Below are 18,931 nucleotides of genomic sequence, written 5' to 3'. Positions count from 1 at the left end.
ATTCACAGTCAGCCACACTGTACTCGCTGAAATTCACAAACAGAGGCTCGTTTACAACAGATATATATATATATATATATATATATATATATATATATATATATATATATATACGAACAAAGTGCATAGGATATACGTACACACACACACACAGTCATCAGTGATATAGTCATTACTAGTTTACGGTATACTCAGGGTTAGTAAAAATAGCTGCTTACTAGACATATCTCTTAGGTTAAGATTTACAGTAACATAGGTATGACACCATTAGAGGAAGTATATGGATATATTCTGCAGAAGAGCCGATTACTTGAGAAGAACGAGTTTGTTAATACCTGTAAGCAAGACGGACTCGTTAAGTAGGTACGGAACGCTGGCCTTTAAACCTGATCATTAAGGGTCAGGTCATAATGATCACACGTCGAGCCGTCGTGGTCAGAGAGATGGACATAATTACGGAGGTGTATGTTGTGTGACGGTGTAAGTTGGGTCGTGGTCAACAGGAATAGCAAAATTGGTGGTATTCACGTAGATACAGGGGAGGTGTGAAGGAGCACAAATTGCCATATGATTGTCACTGATGTACACAAACGAACGCTGTTGAGATCCATGAATATTGCGAAGAGTGTAGCAATTGGCACTCCCACTTGAAGCTCGAGGGTAGGGGCAATCCATTACCAGTACTGGGACTGTAAGGAAAAAATGAGTGGGTATGATATTATCTGTGACATAGGTTGTTACTCTGTAAGTATTCAATAATATAATTTTGGCTTATGTGCGTATGATCAGTTATATATATGTTCATATATATATATATATATATATATATATATATATATGAATATATATATATATATATATATATATATTCATATGAGTCCACGGGGAAAATGAAACACGATAAGTTCCCAGGTGCACTTTCGTGTAATAATCACATCATCAGGGGAGACACAAGAGAGAAATATAAGTCAGGTGATATACAACGAAGAGACGTAGCTAGGACGCCATTTGGTAAACATGTGATTGTCCAAGACAGACAACGAGCGTATCATAAACTGTTATGTGGACAAGGTGAAATGTTTACAAATTTTATCAACAATAAAGTTATCCAATTTATATAGACTATCGCTAATAGTAAGATTACATTTCTTTATGTATTTAGTAATAGAAGATTCAATGATTCTCGTGTTACTGGAGGAATATACTTGATCACGCGCTAAATTGTGATTCCAATATATATATATATATATATATATATATATATATATATATATATATATATATGCTTATAGCCACGAAGAAAATGAAACGCTACAAGTTCCAAGTGCACTTTCGTGTAATGATCACATCGTCAGGCGTAAGAGAAGACGTAGAATAGTTTGTGTGCATGTGTGTGTTCAGATCGTTGGAATGGATGATTTGATCAAGTACAGTTGTAGAATCCTACCTACAATATGAGATCAGATCCCTCGGATGTTTTTTAGTAACATATTTTGACCTAGTTCACACACACACACACACACACACACACACACACACACACACACACACACACACAGGGTCATGATGGCAGCGGACAGTGGCTTGTCCTCTCCTCGTTTTAATCGCATTTTTTTCTTATCTTTTCTCATCATTTTCGTTTATGAACGTTTACGTATTCTTTCGTCCGTTTTCCTTTTCTTTCTCCTGTTGTCCCTCCTCTTCTCATTTCTCTTTTCTTCTCCCCCTTTATACTCTTTTTAAGCTTCCCTCTTCCTGTTTGCCTCTCTCCATCATTGTTATTCTTCCCATTTTGTATTCCTTTTCTTTTTTGTTGAAATAGTTAAGTTCCTCCTAATAATTCTAGTGATGACTGTAAGAATTACATTTCTTTAAGGAGAAGAAAAAAAGTACATTTTTTAAGGTAGAATTGTATTTTTAGACGGTCATTTATTGAACCGAATTCCTTACACGTGTAAGCCATTGTTTGAGTAAAGCTTATGAATATGGAGGTAAATATGCATTTCATTTCACTGGGCTAACAACAGAATCACGACGCGGGATGGTGTTGTGGAATTCAGATCTCGTATATTCTGTGACACACGTGTTCTAGTCTGATAGAATTGAATTCCCCCCCTTGTAAAATGTGTGCGTGTTGAATGAATCTGTAGTGTTCTTCTCTGTCACGGTTTCGTGGAATGGTTCCATGGATGAGGTACTATTCAGAAAGACATATAGGATTTATTTATTTATAATTTTCCTAGGGCGTAGCCATCACTAATAGTTATTCCGGTCATCAACCACCACACTCGTTTGTGCAGACAAGTCATGAGAACTGCATTTTCGCTCAACTTGTCTTAGAATAACAAAGTCATGTTATCCACGGTTGGTCGTACCCGCGGTGCTCACCAGATCCACGGTTTTGTAGAAGTGCTTCAGTGTATATCATCTCGTCGTAGGTTAGGTACCTACTGCAGCGAGCTATGTAGCTTAATTTAGATTACGTTTTGGGGGGTTAAAGCCTCCTTGATCCTCGCCCATGCATTCTAAGATAACAGTTAGTGGTTAGAGGCGATGGTAGTATGTTAGGATAAAGAGGCTTAAAACCTTATTGCGGATGCTAAGATATTTGTCCAATCAGCGAACAGGGCTGGCCTAGAGCAGCACGCACTTCATATTCTAACTCCTTTTATTCAGTATGCCGAGGTTGTGTGTTTTCAGAAACATTACAGATTATGAGAAGTGCAGCTTAAGAAAACAGGTGTGTATGATTATTTTGATGAGGTTAATTAACCTTCAAATTACCTGATAATTATCGTATTGCCACATACCAAATGGGTTTAGTTGACGCGTTCCCCGAGTAGGAGCACAGCGAACAAAGAAGGATAAACAAAGGGGGAAAAAAAGTTATAATAATCTAAGTCATTTCTGGTTTGATATGACCACCATATATTTCTCTAAATCACTGTATTATGTTCATTTGGCAAGAGGTCGAGTTTACACGTAGTAGAAAGCGCGGGAATACATACATGTACACACGAGAGATTGAAAACGTAAGACGTGATGGTCAGTGACGGGGTTATCTCTTGGAAGACACGATTTCAAACTTCTGAAGTTCCAGATTTTTTAATTTGTATAAGTCGGCTAATGGGACACGTGAGATCAGCCAACCATTAGGGATGAGGTTGGTCAGGTTAACTAATGGGACACTAGGATCAACCACCCATTTTTTTTTTCAGAGGTAATGGCGTTCACAAGCTGCTTTGAGAGCTGAGTTTATGGTGGCGGTGTCCATCGTGATGAAATGATCAGAGGTTTAGTATTTCTGTTATTCGTGCATTGAGGAAAGCCATCTTAGTAGTACTTGGCAAAATGATTAATCATCTCCATTCTCAGGGGAACGTCTCATTTAATAGTCACAAGAACATGACTATCTTGTTCTAAATCTCGTTACCGTGTCAATTCTAGATGTGTCTGTGACACTCATGATTTCCTCCTACTTAGTTATAGAAAAGTATGAATCAGCAATATTTTGGCTACGCAATGTTTTGTGGGGAGTTTTGGGAGTGTCTGGGTTCTTGAAGCAGGATATTTTTTTTTTCTGTTGAAGTTCCAATCGCAGACAAAAGTCCAGATCAAGGCCGGGCCTTAATTGAAATATGGAGAGGATTATGAAAGGGAAAAAGAAAAGGCAAGTATTTACGAATTTTGGAAGATAAGAAAAACCTGTCTTTTGGGATGTGTAAGGTCATAGTTATTGGGGAAGACATGAAAGGGTAGAGAGTTTCAAAGCTTCGAGGTGTAAGGAAAGAAATAGTTATCAAAACGGATCATCTTTGTCAACGACCACACAGTAACCGTGTGACGCAGCAGCTTGCCGAGTATTGCGTGATCTAGCTAGTGGTGGGGGCCCACAGGCAGCCAGCTCCCAGGAGCATAAACCAAAGCGATATCTATAGAAGAGGGAAAGTAAACCAACATCACGGCTTAGGGCAAGAGAGTCAAGTTTGCAAAGTTAGCCTATGAGAGTTTAGAGTGGGACTGCTTTCATCTCATCTATGTCAAGTAAGGGTGCAGAGCTGTAATCACCCAAGATGTAAGTGTTGCACTCCCTATAAGGACAAGTCAATCCTTTGTATAAAAGGAGCAGCTGTTCTGAAGGAAAGAAATTTCGACATCTAAACAGGACACCTATTTTCTTAGAGGAAGACTTAGCTATTTCCGTAATGTGGGGCTTCGAAGAAGGAATGGATGTTCCAGTAATACCAAGTATGTTCATTGAGTCAAGAGATGGAATTGCAGAACCGTCAAAGGAGAGACGAGAGTTGTGAGGAGTTTTCAACAGAGAGATGAGTAAAAGCTGGGTCTTGAAGGCATCTAACTTAACTAGATTTCGTCTACCCCACTAAGGTATCCTGTTCAAGTCGGAGTTTATTAGGTTGTGTCAGGAAGAGATGCAGATCGAGTGAGACTAGGAGAATCGAAGGATGTAGATGACTGCATTGAGTCGTCAGCGTATCAGTGCACTTAGTTATTGCTGGAAGAGAGGAAATCATTGAAAAAAGGAGAAAAATTGTAGGGGAACAGGACAGAACCTTGAGGGACACCACTGTTGACTGAGAAATGGAGGGAGGCTGAGCCATCAACAACCACAGAGATAGATCGGCCGGAGAGGAAGCTAGATATGATGAAGCACAGTGAGGGAGGGAAGCCAAAAGAAGGGAGTTTAGAGGTGAGACCCTGACGCCACACCTTGCCAAAATCCTTAGATATGTCAAGGGCAACCACATAAGACTCCCCAAAATCTTTTGGGGATAATGACCAGACATTAGTTAGATAGGAAAGAATTTTCTCTTAAGGAACAACATATCGTACTAAGTTGCCTTCGGAAGTTTCCATTACATGTATTTGTATTTAAGAATCATAGGTTATTCTCCCACTTGACTCTTCCATGACTGCTTTAAGCAGTGTAGTAACATGTACGCCTGTTTTGTACATTTTTTTCCGCTTATTCACCAATTCATTTTCTTCCTCTAGGTCTTCCAGTGGACGAGAAGTGTCCTGAGCCGGAGACCACCACCCCAAGTGAGTGATCTTGTTTTTGTAGTGTGTTCTTACTCCGCCAGTCACTGTGTCTTGTTGTATTACCAATGTGTTTAGAGTATGTGAAATGGGCTCTATTTCTCTTGTCTGTACACTCATCTCCTGTGATGTTCGCTGAAAACATTACGTATTTCATTGGTATATGATTAACCCAATATATATATATATATATATATATATATATATATATATATATATATATATATATATATATATATATATATATATATATATTTAATTGCATAGGGTTTATTTTTAAGATGAACTATTGGTGTTACCCATGACCTCTTTTCAGAGGCTCCCGCGGCCAAAGGCGGTGCTATTTCTAGTAGTAGGGAAATGCAGACTCCTTTGGAATGAGAAGTTCTTAACCGAGGCTGTACTCCTAATGGTACAGCCTCGCTAGAGGTGTGTGTGTTCGTAATAACAATTGTGATCAAGGTGTTACGGAATCTACAGCAACCTAAGGCTAAGAATACGCTTGTAGGGGGTTAAACGTTCTTAATCAAACAGAGAAGAGTCGGTTCGTGGATTCAGGAATCGTATATAATGTTCACAGTAGGTTGGGATAGATCTCTTCTCTTAGTTTCATTTTTTTCCTCGCCTTTGCACGGCTTCGTTGCTGTTGTGTTTGCCAAAGGCTAATGGGGAACGAGGGATGTCAGATGGAATGAGATAACGGTGGCAAGGAGAGTGCAATAACTCCTCCCTGAAGGTAAGGATTAACATTCAGGTTTGGTTGGAGAGAATCGGAGGACCAGTGTGTTGACATTTTAATAAGTTGTGTTAACAGGACCGAGGATGAACTTAACATGCTCTTTTCTACGTGCAACTTGTGCAAACGTCATTAACTTCAGTAATAGGCCGTTCACATGTCTTGACAGTGGAGGAGGTCTAGACGTGATCTGGTTCAGAAATATGCCGCTCATTTCTTGAGGGAGAAGGTAGAGACGTGAGCTGCAGTATTTTTGTACGATGGTACCAACACGTTCATTCCAGTTTAGTTTGTTGTCTCACGCGAACCGGGAATCTTCGTGGACTGCCGAAGCTGAGGGAAGGTTGAGACAAGCGAGGTAGCGGAAAGTGGGGAACGACTGGAGGAGAAGTTGGTGTGCATGACCACCCTGGCTCCTGGTGTGGTTGCTGGTGACGGAGTTGGCGATGCTCCAGTTCTGGAAGGCTATTAATGGTGGCCCGAAGGCCGTTGTCGTCGAGAGAGCTACTCCCCGCTAAATACAAACGTTAGATTCATCGCCGAGCTTCCATTAGACGCGGTTGTCCCTCGAGACATCATTGGTATGTATGGGGGAAGCACAAGGATCCTATCATCATGGTGCCCTGTGGGGAAACGACGGAAAAGCGGCTGAAAGGTAGTGATGGCCCTTTGGAAAAGTGCAGCTTAACACTGATTTAAACACAAAAGCTTCCACACAGTAACATGGGGATCAGGGTGATGACAGTGAGTCGTAACCCATTAAGAAACGAGACTCTGTGTGTGTGTGTGTCTGTGTCTAGTGGGCGTCTGTACGTGGGTGTCATTTGTGTGTGATGTTGGAGATAAAGATGCGGTGGTCTTCTGTGACTGGCATATTTATTGGCCGGCAAGTGTGGGGGCGGCAGCTGGTGTGTGGGCGGCTCCTGATGGAAGAGAAAGTAACATATTGCTTGCAGGGAGGTGCAGCGTCCGCTAACAGCCATTTGCTCTGGAAGGTCAAGCCCCTGAAACGAGAAACCAGGAAAAAAAAAAAAAAAACGCGTGAGTGTACAGGGAAGGTCAGATAACGGAAGACTTGATGGTCTGTGACGAGGTTATCTACCACAGAACAGTAGAAGTATCTTAGAATTTAGTTATTAGGTAGATGGAGAGAGGCTTTATTAAGTAGATGGAGAGAGGCTTCATTAGGTAGATGAAGAGAAGCTTTATTAAGTAGATGGAGAGAGGCTTCATTAGGTAGATGGAGAGAAGCATTATTAAGTAGATGGAGAGAGGCTTCATTAGGTAGATGGAGAGAAGCATTATTAAGTAAATGGAGAGAGGCTTCATTAGGTAGATGGAGTGAAGCTTTCTTAAGTAGATGGAGAGAGGCTTCATTAGGTAGATGGAGACAGGCTATATTAGGTAGATGGAGAGAGTAAAGCGGAAGGCCTGAGGTGGTGAGTGGGTGATGGTGGGTCTGGTGTGGTGAGCGAGGGTGCACGGGTGGCGGGTCCAGCAGCGCTGCCTCAACACCTGCCACTGACAGGTAATTGGTAACCCCAGGAAGTGCCACGTTAGGGGCGAACCTTAATTACCACCAGTGAGAAGCTGTTCTAGGGGACGGCGATAGCTGGCTGGCTCTCTCTCTCTCTCTCTCTCTCTCTCTCTCTCTCTATATATATATATATATATATATATATATATATATATATATATATATATACATATCCCTGGGGATAGGGGATTAAGAATACTTCCCACGTATTCCCTGCGTGTCGTAGAAGGCGACTAAAAGGGGAGGGAGCGGGGGGCTGGAAATCCTCCCCTCTCGTTTTTTTTAATTTTCCAAAAGAAGGAACAGAGAAGGGGGCCAGGTGAGGATTTTCCCTCTAAGGCCCAGTCCTCTGTTCTTAACGCTACCTCGCAAATGCGGGAAATGGCGAATTGTATGAAAGAAAAAAAAAAAATATATACATATATATAGAATGTATGATTCTCTTTACGTTGATATTGTCGACAAAAATATAAATGAAGTGCATCCTTGCGTCACATGCAGACATCATAAGCAAATGGAAAGACGACGACAAAAAAATATCGACTGCAAATGATAAAGGACTCATCACCGTAGATGACGTGTACAATGCCAGTGAAAACTGGGATGCGTTGAGAGATGATGATCACAAGAGTGATGTAGATTCATTAACTTAAACGGAAATAACATCTCTTGACCAGTTGATTAATGAACCCACTACAGGCTAGAATATCCTCGTCTTTGCTCCCAGAGGCGACAGACTTGATCAACTCCTGTGAGGTATGCGAGGCTCCAGAAAACAGAGACCATAATCTCGTTTAGACTCGATGAAAACCCAGAATTACAAAGGCTTATTAAGAACCTCTTGGTGCCAGATCACAGATGACAGAGCTCGAGGAAAACAAGACACGAAATTACCAGGAGCGTTTGGATGATATTCCTTGATGTTGATACAGTACAAAAGATGTGGAGTATTTAAGAAATTACTTCATATTGAGAGCGAAAACGTAACAAGAGTGATGAAAAGAGTCAGGGAATGACTTAGGGAAAATAAAAGAATTAATGTACCTGAAGATGATGATGTACAAGAAATTCCAGGCAGTGAAAGGAAATGAAAATCGTGAAGAACCAGTGAAAAATAGAGGTTCTTAAGAATGTCGTAGGACATAGTAAACGCGAACAGGAGATATGAAATTTCATAAAATGTCAGTAATAACCACAAGGAATTCTTCAAATTTTTAAGATAAAGAAATGCTCTAAAAGATGCAGTAGGACCAGACCATTGATGACCGAGCATGGTCAAGTAACTGATGACCGAAAAAAAAAATGGCCTTCATACTCCATTTTTTACAGCATCCAATGCTGGAATCCTATTGATCGAATCCTGCTTGGTTGGTTATTTGGGATTTAAGACCACGCGCAGTCCTGCTACATGTACAGCCCTTGTGGTGAGCTGGAGGTTGGACTGTAAGCTTATCAACTAGGATCGCTAAGGCCGTCTACGTAAGCCACAGCCACCAACCGAGAAATCTTTAACACCTTTTTTTTTAAGCTGTTGAGGATCCTCTAAGACCACGTACACATACTGTGCACTTGGGACATGAGGAAGTCGACTGATTCGCCCAACATATTTCGAAGTAACTTGAACTAAGTCGACCTTTCCTGCCCACTGATAAATACGATTATCTGTAATTTTTAAAGTGCAGTTTGACATCATTCACCATTTCGTCTATTTTTTTTTTTTTTTGTTAAAATATAGTCGTAACAAGGAAAAGGTCACATTAGCTTTGTGAAAAATATATATAATGCATGTTAATCATATGATGAATGTTAATCCTCACAGGACATATTTTTCCATGCATCGAGAATAATAATATACCAGACATGTTCAGGTATTTTTTTTTTTCTTCCAGTCGCTGAGTTTGACTGAATCACAGGAAACATGAGACAGTGTCTCGCCTCGAGGATTATGCCCCGCGTGCAGTAATCTTGCCATGTTAGATATGTAGGTACTTCCTCCAACCGGACCTGATTTTCCAAGCTACAAATGCTGGTGAAAGTCTTTGTTCTACATGTTCTACATGTCTTCCTCAGACAGTGTGGTCCTCTAGCCATCTAGAAGTCACTCCATACACTGCCGGAGCTGCTAAATCATCCTGTTCAGCCGTGAATTCAATAAAGATTTTTGAGATACAATTAGAACGATATTGTGTCAGTCCCATCGAAATAGGTTGTGGACATCCAGATTTAAGAAAGTGAGATACAGAACGAACAAGTGAGGAAAGCTGATATTGGAAGGAAGCAGAGGAGTTGAGTCAACAGCATATGATTGAATAGGATTAGTAGATGAATAATTGAGCATTCATATATAGAGAGAATGAAGGACTAAAACACAACAGAAAACCTCGAGGAAAACTACAACTTGTTAGAAAACGAGTGAGGTCGGCCCTTCAATACTCATACCCATTAATTAATTGGACAGAAAACTGGAAATGAGTTCACAGAGCAGTGTAGAGAGAAGGCCAGGGGAATGCTTAGAAATCACAGACTTACGGCAGACCCAATCAACATTTTTCGAGACTTCAAAGGCCATGACACGAGTCCCCAAAGTCCCTGAGAGTTATAAGTTAAATAGGATATCCTGTCCCAAGGTGGTGGTCCCTTACAAGGTCATTATGAAGCTCAAGGCGCTCCTCACACCGAGTGTGAGAAGACTGTCAAAACCATGGAAGTACTGAAGGTGCAGTTGTCGGACGAACGTTTGAAGGCTCGCACCATTTTCCTTCTTCAGAGCGAGGTGAACCACTGCATGTTTCTAAGACGACAGAAGAATGCTGGGTTTGGGGTAGACGTGGCATAGACCAAGGAGCATAGGTGCAAACTAGAGGATATACAGGATGGGATCGCCTCTCTATCTATCGATAGGATCTCTCTCTCTCTAGACCTTGTTAATATATAAGAAGGGACGTTGGGTGAGGCAAACTCATAGGAGATATATCGGGATAGACCAGATAACAGGGTATGAATATAAGGAAGAGTCCAGGAGGGACAGCCTTATTGTTGTCATGATGGATGACATGAGGAAACCTGGACGTGCAAGTGTTCAAAACGTTCATGGCAAAAGAACCAGAAAGATCTCGTCTGTGGGAGGAAAAGCGAGGTAAACATAGTCCCATGCTATTGAGGATTCCTTGACCTCACAAATCGCAGAGCTATGAAAATTTCCGACGGAAATGAAGGTTTAACGAGAGTGCTATGAAGGACAGTGTTTCCATGCGCAGTACGCGCAGTCTCTGGTCTGTATGAAGTCAGAGCAATAGAGATCGAAACAAGAATGAGCAGTCTTACAAGACCTCCATTCTGCACACGACTGTTGCGCGTAAGGAGAAACAGAAGTCATGCTAAGAAATGATGTGGGTGAAATCTCGTAGTTACTTCAAGGAGACGTCTCTCATTGTCATAGTCATTTACACGGAGAAGGGACAGGGAGGATTAAAAGTGAGGAGACAAATCACATAATCAGAAGAATCCGACGGGAGTGAATTTTTGTGACGTTAGCGAAGAGACTTCGAGGTAGAAAAAATGTATGCTTCTTGCACAGGCAGCCAACCGCACACACCAACAAACACAGCCACAGAAGAATTAAGCATATACAAACTCACAGATTACATGGAAGCACACACACACACACACACACACACACACACACACACACACACACATATGTGCAAGTTTCATTTCATCTGCCTTTCGTCAGGGACGTGAAACATCAAAATTGAACTGGTCACCAGTTGTTCACCTGACAACTGGAAAAGAAAAATACGTTTAAACTTTGCAATGAATCTCCCATGAGACTCCCCGCTGTCACCAGAGACAGATTTCAGTAAAGGCTAAAATTCAAGCTTGATTTGAACTTTGAGCATTGCTGCTGTATTGATGGGTTTCATGAAGGTAGAGTTCAACTGTAATTTGAGGTGAAATTATGGTTTACTCCTATACGAATATTACTTCCCACAAAAATGATATACGTGGGATGTTACACTGTTCACCGTGAGGTGTGTTATATGAATATATTTCCTTATATATTTCCTATGTCTTTTGAATGATGTCCTCTAGATTCAGAACCTATTTCTGAATGATTATAAGCGCTCTTGAGATAGAAAGGTATTCCTAACTCACTTTCGCCATGTCTTTAAAAGCTAGAACACTGATTGTTTCGAGTGTAGCTTAGGGTTGGGCTCAGTCATTGGCTGAATTCTTAGTGTAAATAAGTTCTGAAATAATGTTTACACGAAGGCAACAGATGTGACCCAGCTGGTGTCTTCGTCCGTTCCGTGAATCAGACAAATTTACACGTCAAGTTTTTGCGCTAGTATATTCCACATCCGACTCAGACTTGGGGGTAGATCACTCGTAGTGTCCTTGAGCTGAAGCACAACCAGGCTGAAGGTCTTGGTGCATCTTCTGCCACAGGTTGCCTCCAGTGGTCGAGCAAGGAGAGGCTAAGGTGCAGAGGTCATCTTCATAACATCAACAGTTCACGTGAACGTCAGACGCGCGACGCCTCAACGATGTTGTAAACCTGGCTGAAGTAGCAAGAGTCTTTCCAGACGTTACCTACACTGGAGATGAGCCTCCTTGCTCTTCCCTCCGCAGTGTTTAGTATTCTGATGTTCGACGTCGTGTAAAATGGTTTATAATCGTGATATGAACACTCGTGTATGTCAGAACGTACTTTATAGTTTATATTGTCTGAAAAATATGAAATTCTGAAGCGAACTAGTTTGTGTTGTTGCTGCACTTGCACTCGTCACTTTGTTGATAAGATTTAGTCATATTCATTCTCGGTAAATCCTCGTTGTCTTTTCTTTGTAAAGCCTTCTTAATCAGCAGTAATCAAGGCTCGTATATCATTCCATTCTCCTGTGTGACTGTCATCATGTGTTTTCTGTCCACAATAAATTCTGCCAGCAGAGGCTTCTCCAAGATGTTACGTGAAGGTTTGCATCTCTGATATCATCTCCTCCATCTCAGGAGAGGTCAGAGTATAATCACCGTCCAACGTGAAGCCCCTCGGAGCTCACGTTCCGATGGTCCTTAAAACAGATTTTCCCTAGCAGGAGAACACCACCTTGTTGCACGCCATCACATGTCGGTAGTCCTTCGAGCTCCGCCTCACTGAGCACCACCCTGAAAACACGACCGTCAACGTGCCAAGCTGCTTAGATTTTTTTAACGAGTCTCTGACGCCATTACGCGGTAAAATGTCCCCAGCAATATCCAGTACGAGGAGCCAGGTGATGTGGGAGTCACGGCACCAGATAGCGGAATTACCTACATCTGTTCGACTCTTTTTTTTCTTACGTAGGCCAGTCATACTGGAGTAGAGGAAAAGGATTTTCCACTTGAGATAACAGACACTCGAAGCATTATTGGATTAATCTTATCGTCCAAGTAACTTGTGAGGTACCGCTCAATCTCAGAAGACGACGCTTCATCAGTCGCCGTTCCTTTGGGTCCAAGACTCGCATCATTTTTGTAAGGCTTTTAAGATCGTGTATCTAGGGTACTCTTAGTAGGGCGAGTATCACTGGCGATCCTCAGCTACAGTCCAGCAGAGTTTGAAGCCAGTAATGACGGGTCTGAATTTCCTCTTGGTGTCTGCCAACCACAGGGTTGTACTTCCTCCATTCGGCTTCCGGTCGCCTCGTTTTCATTCTGATTGAGTGTCGGTATAGAAGTTTTATATACCATAGCAACACTTAACCTCAGCTGCGCCTCTCGACGACGAACTCGAGGAGGAATTTTGTCCGTGACTCTGGAGTTTTCGGCATGAAGTAGAAAAAAAAAAAAGTATGTGGCTTAGATAAAGAATTTTCTCGTAATCGATGTCGAAGGACTTTGCGTTACCTGACCTCTCACTGCTGAAGAGATCGCGTGTTATCAGTCTTAACCGCTAGATGAATTGGCCCATAGTGGAGGGATTGCCTTATCTGTAAAGCATCACTGTCCTGAGCAACCCTTTCTATAAGGGGTAAGTCAATCCTAAAATGGTCGTGGATTTAAGAGGGGTTAGGCCAGTTCATTGGAGACTGTGATGGATGACAAAGAGGTCGGATTGGCAACCTTAGAGACACCTGTAGATGTCAGTACCACGTAATCTGACACTGCGGGTCACCTAGACGGAGGTTCAACACCACCTCGAGGAAATGCATTACTTTATATTTGCCATCTCTGGAGTCTGTCATTCTTGGAGGGTAGTGTAGCCTTCTGGAGATAAACACCTGGTATGGAAATTACAGACGCCTTATTACCCATCTCTGGCAGTGATTTTGTCGACCATCCTTCTTAAGTCCTTCTTCACTCGTTCACTGTGACATCCCGAGAGTTGTTGTATAACTGGATGACAGTTGGTACGACAAACATCGTAAGAATATATTCCTCCCATTGGTCTCATTCAGTGATTTCTTCGTTCTTTGGAACGGATTTACAGTTAACCTTGAAATACCTCGATTTTGGAGGACTCTCCCATATATTTATGAAACTCAGCTTCATTGTTACTTAATTGGATGTATTATATTCATGTAGAACATGTATGGATAAAGGTTAAGCCCTGGTGAAATGAAAATCTCGTCTTCAGGGGTGTGGCCCTGGTAGAGTTGCGAAGAAAACGCCAAAATTTCCGAAGAATGTACCGCAGTTACTTATCAGTACACTTACTCCATCTTTCCTTATATCCAGAATCCATGAATAGCTTGATATTGCCTCTTCTCAATCACACACACACACACACACACACACACACACACACACACACACACACACACACACACACACACACGCTTGCGCGCGCGTCTCATGTTTCTCTTTTCCTAAGCTAGGCACTGACCACTGGCACCTGTACTGTGGTGAGGATCGACCCAGTTTGTTATTCAGTTTGGCCTCCCCGGAGCTCACGCCGGATACCCATATACCGACCAGTAATAGACTGAAGGATGAACAGCTAGGATGGCTGTGAGCCGGCTATCTGGGACTCAAACCCGGACTAATAGACTCTAACCCACCAACAATAATCCTTACGCCTGTTCCACTTGATGTGAAGAATAACCTGATAATTGTATCACGGGGAAATAAATGATTATTTAATGTTTTACAGATTTACAAAATAAGGAACTGTATTTACAGAAGAAGGAAATGAATATCGATCAATATCAAGATTATGAATTAGAGGAGTCACGGTTCTCCCGGATTTACAGAGGAGGGAAATGGATTTACAAAGCAAGACACTTGTATTTACAAAATGACATGTATTTACAAAGCAAGGAAATTAGTAGTGGTCGTTGTTAATGATTAAGGGATGAAGTCGGTTATTCACTGACTGGCAGAGCAGGGGAACGACTTGCAGTAGTTAACGGCGCCACACATCAAGACAGTGACATGAAGCAAAATTGCTGGTCATTTGGTAAAACTGAGAGCGCCGTGTGCAGTCATGCAGATGTCCAAGTGAACGTTACAGATGTTTCCCAGTCTCTCCTCCTCCGTTGTTGTTCCTTCCTCCTTCACTGTAGTCCCCTCCTCCTCCACTTCCCATCCCTCCTCCTCCTCCTCCTCCTCATGTTTCATTAGTCCTCTATTTCGTTATTCATTCTCATATTCTTAGTTTTCTTCCTCTGTTGCTCTTCGTTTATACTGTTCGTTACCCCTTCCCTTTTTTTTCCATATGATGCTGCCTTCTCATCTTCCTCCACTCTCTCTCTCTCTCTCTCTCTCTCTCTCTCTCTCTCTCTCTCTCTCTCTCTCTCTCTCTCTCTCTCTCTCTCTCTCTCTCTCTCTCTCTCACTCACTCACTTTGCGTTGCCACTTCCCTCTACCCACTCCTCTTCCCCCTCCACCACCCTATCCTTTACGTCTCTTATATCTAAGTCAGTGGTGCTTCATCCTTCATGTCTCCGTTCCTCCTGCGTCATTCGTCCCAGCTTCCCTTCCCTCCTCCGTTTCTGACCATGTGTCGTAGCTACTTTCTTCTTAAATCTGATCACCATCTTCTTCACTAGGTTAACAAGAAGCAGCTCCTCCTTCATTTACTCACTCCTCCACCTTCATCACCACTCTAACTACTCCACAGATATTATTTCCATCTCCTCCTCCTCCTCCTCCTCTCCCCACAGCACTCGGCCCCTCTCTTCCCCTCTTTTCTCCCCCTCCTAACGCTTAAAAATTCCCATCCTTTTTACCAACTTAATTTGTTCATTTCCCCCTTCACTTACCCGTGTTCCATCTCTCTGACTCCCCTTTCTCCTTGACTATACCATCATCAGTCTCCTCCGCTGCTCCTCATTAACTGTTACTTTATTGCTTCCCTTCTTTCTGTACTACCCCCTCCCTCCTAGACCTTCACTACTCCTTCCTTCGCTTTTCTTTACCACTTACTTACTCTTCCCTCACTGCCCCTTCCTCCCCTCCCTCACCGTAGTTAGCTCCTCCTTCACCAGTCCTTCGTGTCCTTAACTACTGCAGCCACTTGCTCCTTCTCTCCTTCTAGCTCTCAACCTGCCCTCCTCAACTACTCCCTCCTCCTCTTCCTTCTCCAGTGTCCGCCATTCCATCCCTCTAATTAAGCCTCTTTTTCAACAACTCCATCATTATCCTCCTTCACTTTTCTCATCCATCTTCATTTTTTCTGAACTCTTCCCTTTCGCCCTTGACTTTCTTTTAATTATTCTTCATTCATTTTCCCTTTGCTTCATTCACATTTTATTCTTTCTCCTTCAACATTCCTTCGTCCTCTCAGTACTCGCCTACCTCCCTTATTGTCTCTACCAGTGCCCTCACTACTTCCCCCCCTCACATTCTGCTCTACTCCTCTTCCTCTTTACTGTTATATCCTCTTCCGGTACACCTCCCTCCCCCCTCTTCCTGCTTCATTCTCCTGTCCTCCTTTAATCACCCCCTTTTCCTTCTCCTTCCCATCTTCCTCCTCCTCCTCCTCTTCTGTACCTCCTTGGTCCTGCTGCCGCTGCTGAGCCCAGAGGACTCAATAAGAGAGGAATGCTAGGCTGGAGGCATTTCTCTGGTCGTGGTGGCATCCGGCCTGGCTGTGACCAGCGGCGGCCTGGCCCTACCTCACTCCAACCCTACTCGCCCACCCACCTTGTCCACGTATGTGTCATGGTATTAATATTTCATATATATATATATATATATATATATATATATATATATATATATATATATATATATATATATATATATATATATATATGCACACACACCATAGATCTGATATGAACCTTTGATAGGGCGTCCGGCCACCTCAGGCACACGGTCAAAAGAGACAACCGCTGGTCGGCCACTGTTTTCTCACTGTGTGCCAACCTCACCTCGGTGGGGGGAAGCGTGGACTTTGATCTGTCGCGGCTCCGATGGCGTGACAAATATGTCTACAGACAGACAGATGTATATACGAATTAGGTCGGATTCGAACCCTGGGTAGAGCACTTGCGAGAGATGCGTGTGGTATGCGGACAGTTCAGGAAGGATAGTGAGGGGGTGAGATGACGAAGGAAAGTTGCTAATGAAAGAGAAAAGAGAGGTATGTGGGCGTTACATACTGGGAAGGAGCGCATATGACTGGAAGATGGATAAGAGAAAGCGGCAAGAGGTTAAAAGGGAGTGCAGGGGTTTAGAAATGAGGCAAATGAGAGTTGGGGTGAGTGAATACCAGTAAACCTTAGGGAAAACTAACGTTTTATATGGAGGTAAATAGTGTGCAGACGCTAAGTGAACAATTGGGAACATCGGTAAAGGGGGCAAATGGATAAGGGTTAAAGGTTCTGATGAAGTGAGGAGGAGTTTGAGTGTTTTGAAGGGTAAGAGAGAAGTGTGATAATAAACAGAGTTTGGTTGAAAGGAGTGAACAGGTTGTGCTGAAGTGGTTTGGACATAGGGAGAGAATGAGTGAAGAGAGGTTGCTTCAGAATGGAGGGGACAAGGATATTGGGGAGATCAAATTGGAGATGGAAAGATGAAGTGAAAAAGATTTTGAGTGATAGGAGGGTAAAAGGCTTGCACGGGTTATTGAACCTTGAACCTTGTAGTATACATAGGTCGAGATGCAGTAAATGGAATGAACCAAGACATATGAAGCAGCTGGGAAGCCACTGAAAGGTCTGTAGGGCCTGATTGTGGATAGGGAGCTGTGGTTCTGGCGCAAGAGAATGGATGTGATCGAATTCGGCTGTTCTTCATCTGTTCCTGCTGCAGCCTTACTTGGAAAACGGCGATCAATTACTGATTTCACAGATCCTGAAACTCCTTGCAGAGAGCTCCTTTAAACACACCGAAACCTGGCCCTGTCCACCAAGCGGGACCACAGATCCAGAAGTATGGCCATGTATGTCTGTGTGAAGTGAGTGCTGGACAGTTCAGGAGGAAATGTTCATTATCTTCACATTATGAGTCGCATCATGGGCATGACGGGTCCTGTAATGTCTGTTAAGTCTTTGTCTGTTGTGTTGTAGAGATAACTGGCGCCCAGAATACAGACGAGAGAGTCACTTGTACATGCTTTGCTTGGGGGAGAATAGTGTCAGATGGATGGATTTCTGGTTGGTTAGCATTTTCGACTTTGTTGGGGGGACGATCTTATTCATTGGGATGTGTCAGAAAACGGTCTTAAATGTCTTTTTTGTACATTTATTGGCACTAGTATAGTGTTGTGGTTGGTTGAAGCCATCTAGGATGTGTTGCTTGGGGTCCTTGTGCAGGGAAGTAATATTGTGTTGGGTTTACGGCGGTGGTTCTGTGTGAGTGAGAAGGCTGTGGGACTTGATTCTATCGTCGCTCAAGAAGTTTGAATATTGATGACAGTAGCGATATAGGGCGATGGAGAGAACAGGAGTCAGGGTCGTGGGGTATTTTCTTAGGATGGGTAGTAAGCTGGAAAGTATTCAGTCAACTGACTTGTCGTGTAGCCAAGAGCAGGCGAACGATTGGACTGCATTTGGGCCGGGGTCTTTTCTGTGGAAGTTTGGCATATTGACGGGGCTAGTTGAAGGGGAGTTCTGTAAGGTCTGAATTGCATTTCGAGTGTTCGTTGCATGTGATGGATGAGCGAGTAATTGTTTCGAGGTGGAATTTATTTTCTCATGACTGTTCTGTTTAGGGTGTGGCTGATGTGTGCCTAATATCTGAGTATCTTGGCGTGTAATTTGGTTGAGGCGTTGCTTCTCATATGGGTTGGAGGGGTGTGGGATGCATAGATTCTTCTTCTTCTACAGAGTTGGTTGCTGTTGGCTCTGCCGTCCATATTTTCACCGTAAGGTGAGCTGAGTATATGTACAAGTTGTCTACCTGTCCTTTGGGCAGGTAGGTAGGGCTAGGCCCACCGTCTGTGGTCAAGATAGGCCTTTGGCATATCCTCCTAGGGTGGTGGTAGTGGGAAATAGGGGAGTAGGAACCCCGCCATTCCTCCACCTTCACCCACACACCTCAACATTCTACATCCCCACATGCCACCCCACCTCAACCCACTCCCCACTCCACCCCGACCTACTGTGCTTTACCTGAAAGAAGGGAATGAGTCCACGGGGCGGCGCAGAACCAGAGGGTAACGTATCACA

At 42.9% G+C, this 18,931-nt stretch overlaps 1 protein-coding gene across 2 annotated transcripts in view; it reads left to right on the top strand.

Annotated features, from left to right (window-relative positions):
* LOC139763053 (tyrosine-protein kinase receptor-like) overlaps positions 1 to 18,931 on the top strand; it is a 1,458,433-nt gene that overhangs the window by 921,316 nt on the left and 518,186 nt on the right. For both annotated transcript variants that reach the window (XM_071688765.1, XM_071688676.1), the window contains exon 12: positions 5,017 to 5,064. In XM_071688765.1, the coding sequence (XP_071544866.1) occupies positions 5,017 to 5,064 (48 nt within the window). The remainder of the gene's footprint in view (positions 1 to 5,016; positions 5,065 to 18,931) is intronic.

Source organism: Panulirus ornatus, chromosome 1, assembly GCF_036320965.1.
Source record: "Panulirus ornatus isolate Po-2019 chromosome 1, ASM3632096v1, whole genome shotgun sequence".
Classification (NCBI taxonomy): domain Eukaryota; kingdom Metazoa; phylum Arthropoda; class Malacostraca; order Decapoda; family Palinuridae; genus Panulirus; species Panulirus ornatus.
This window is presented reverse-complemented; position numbering and strand designations above follow the sequence as displayed.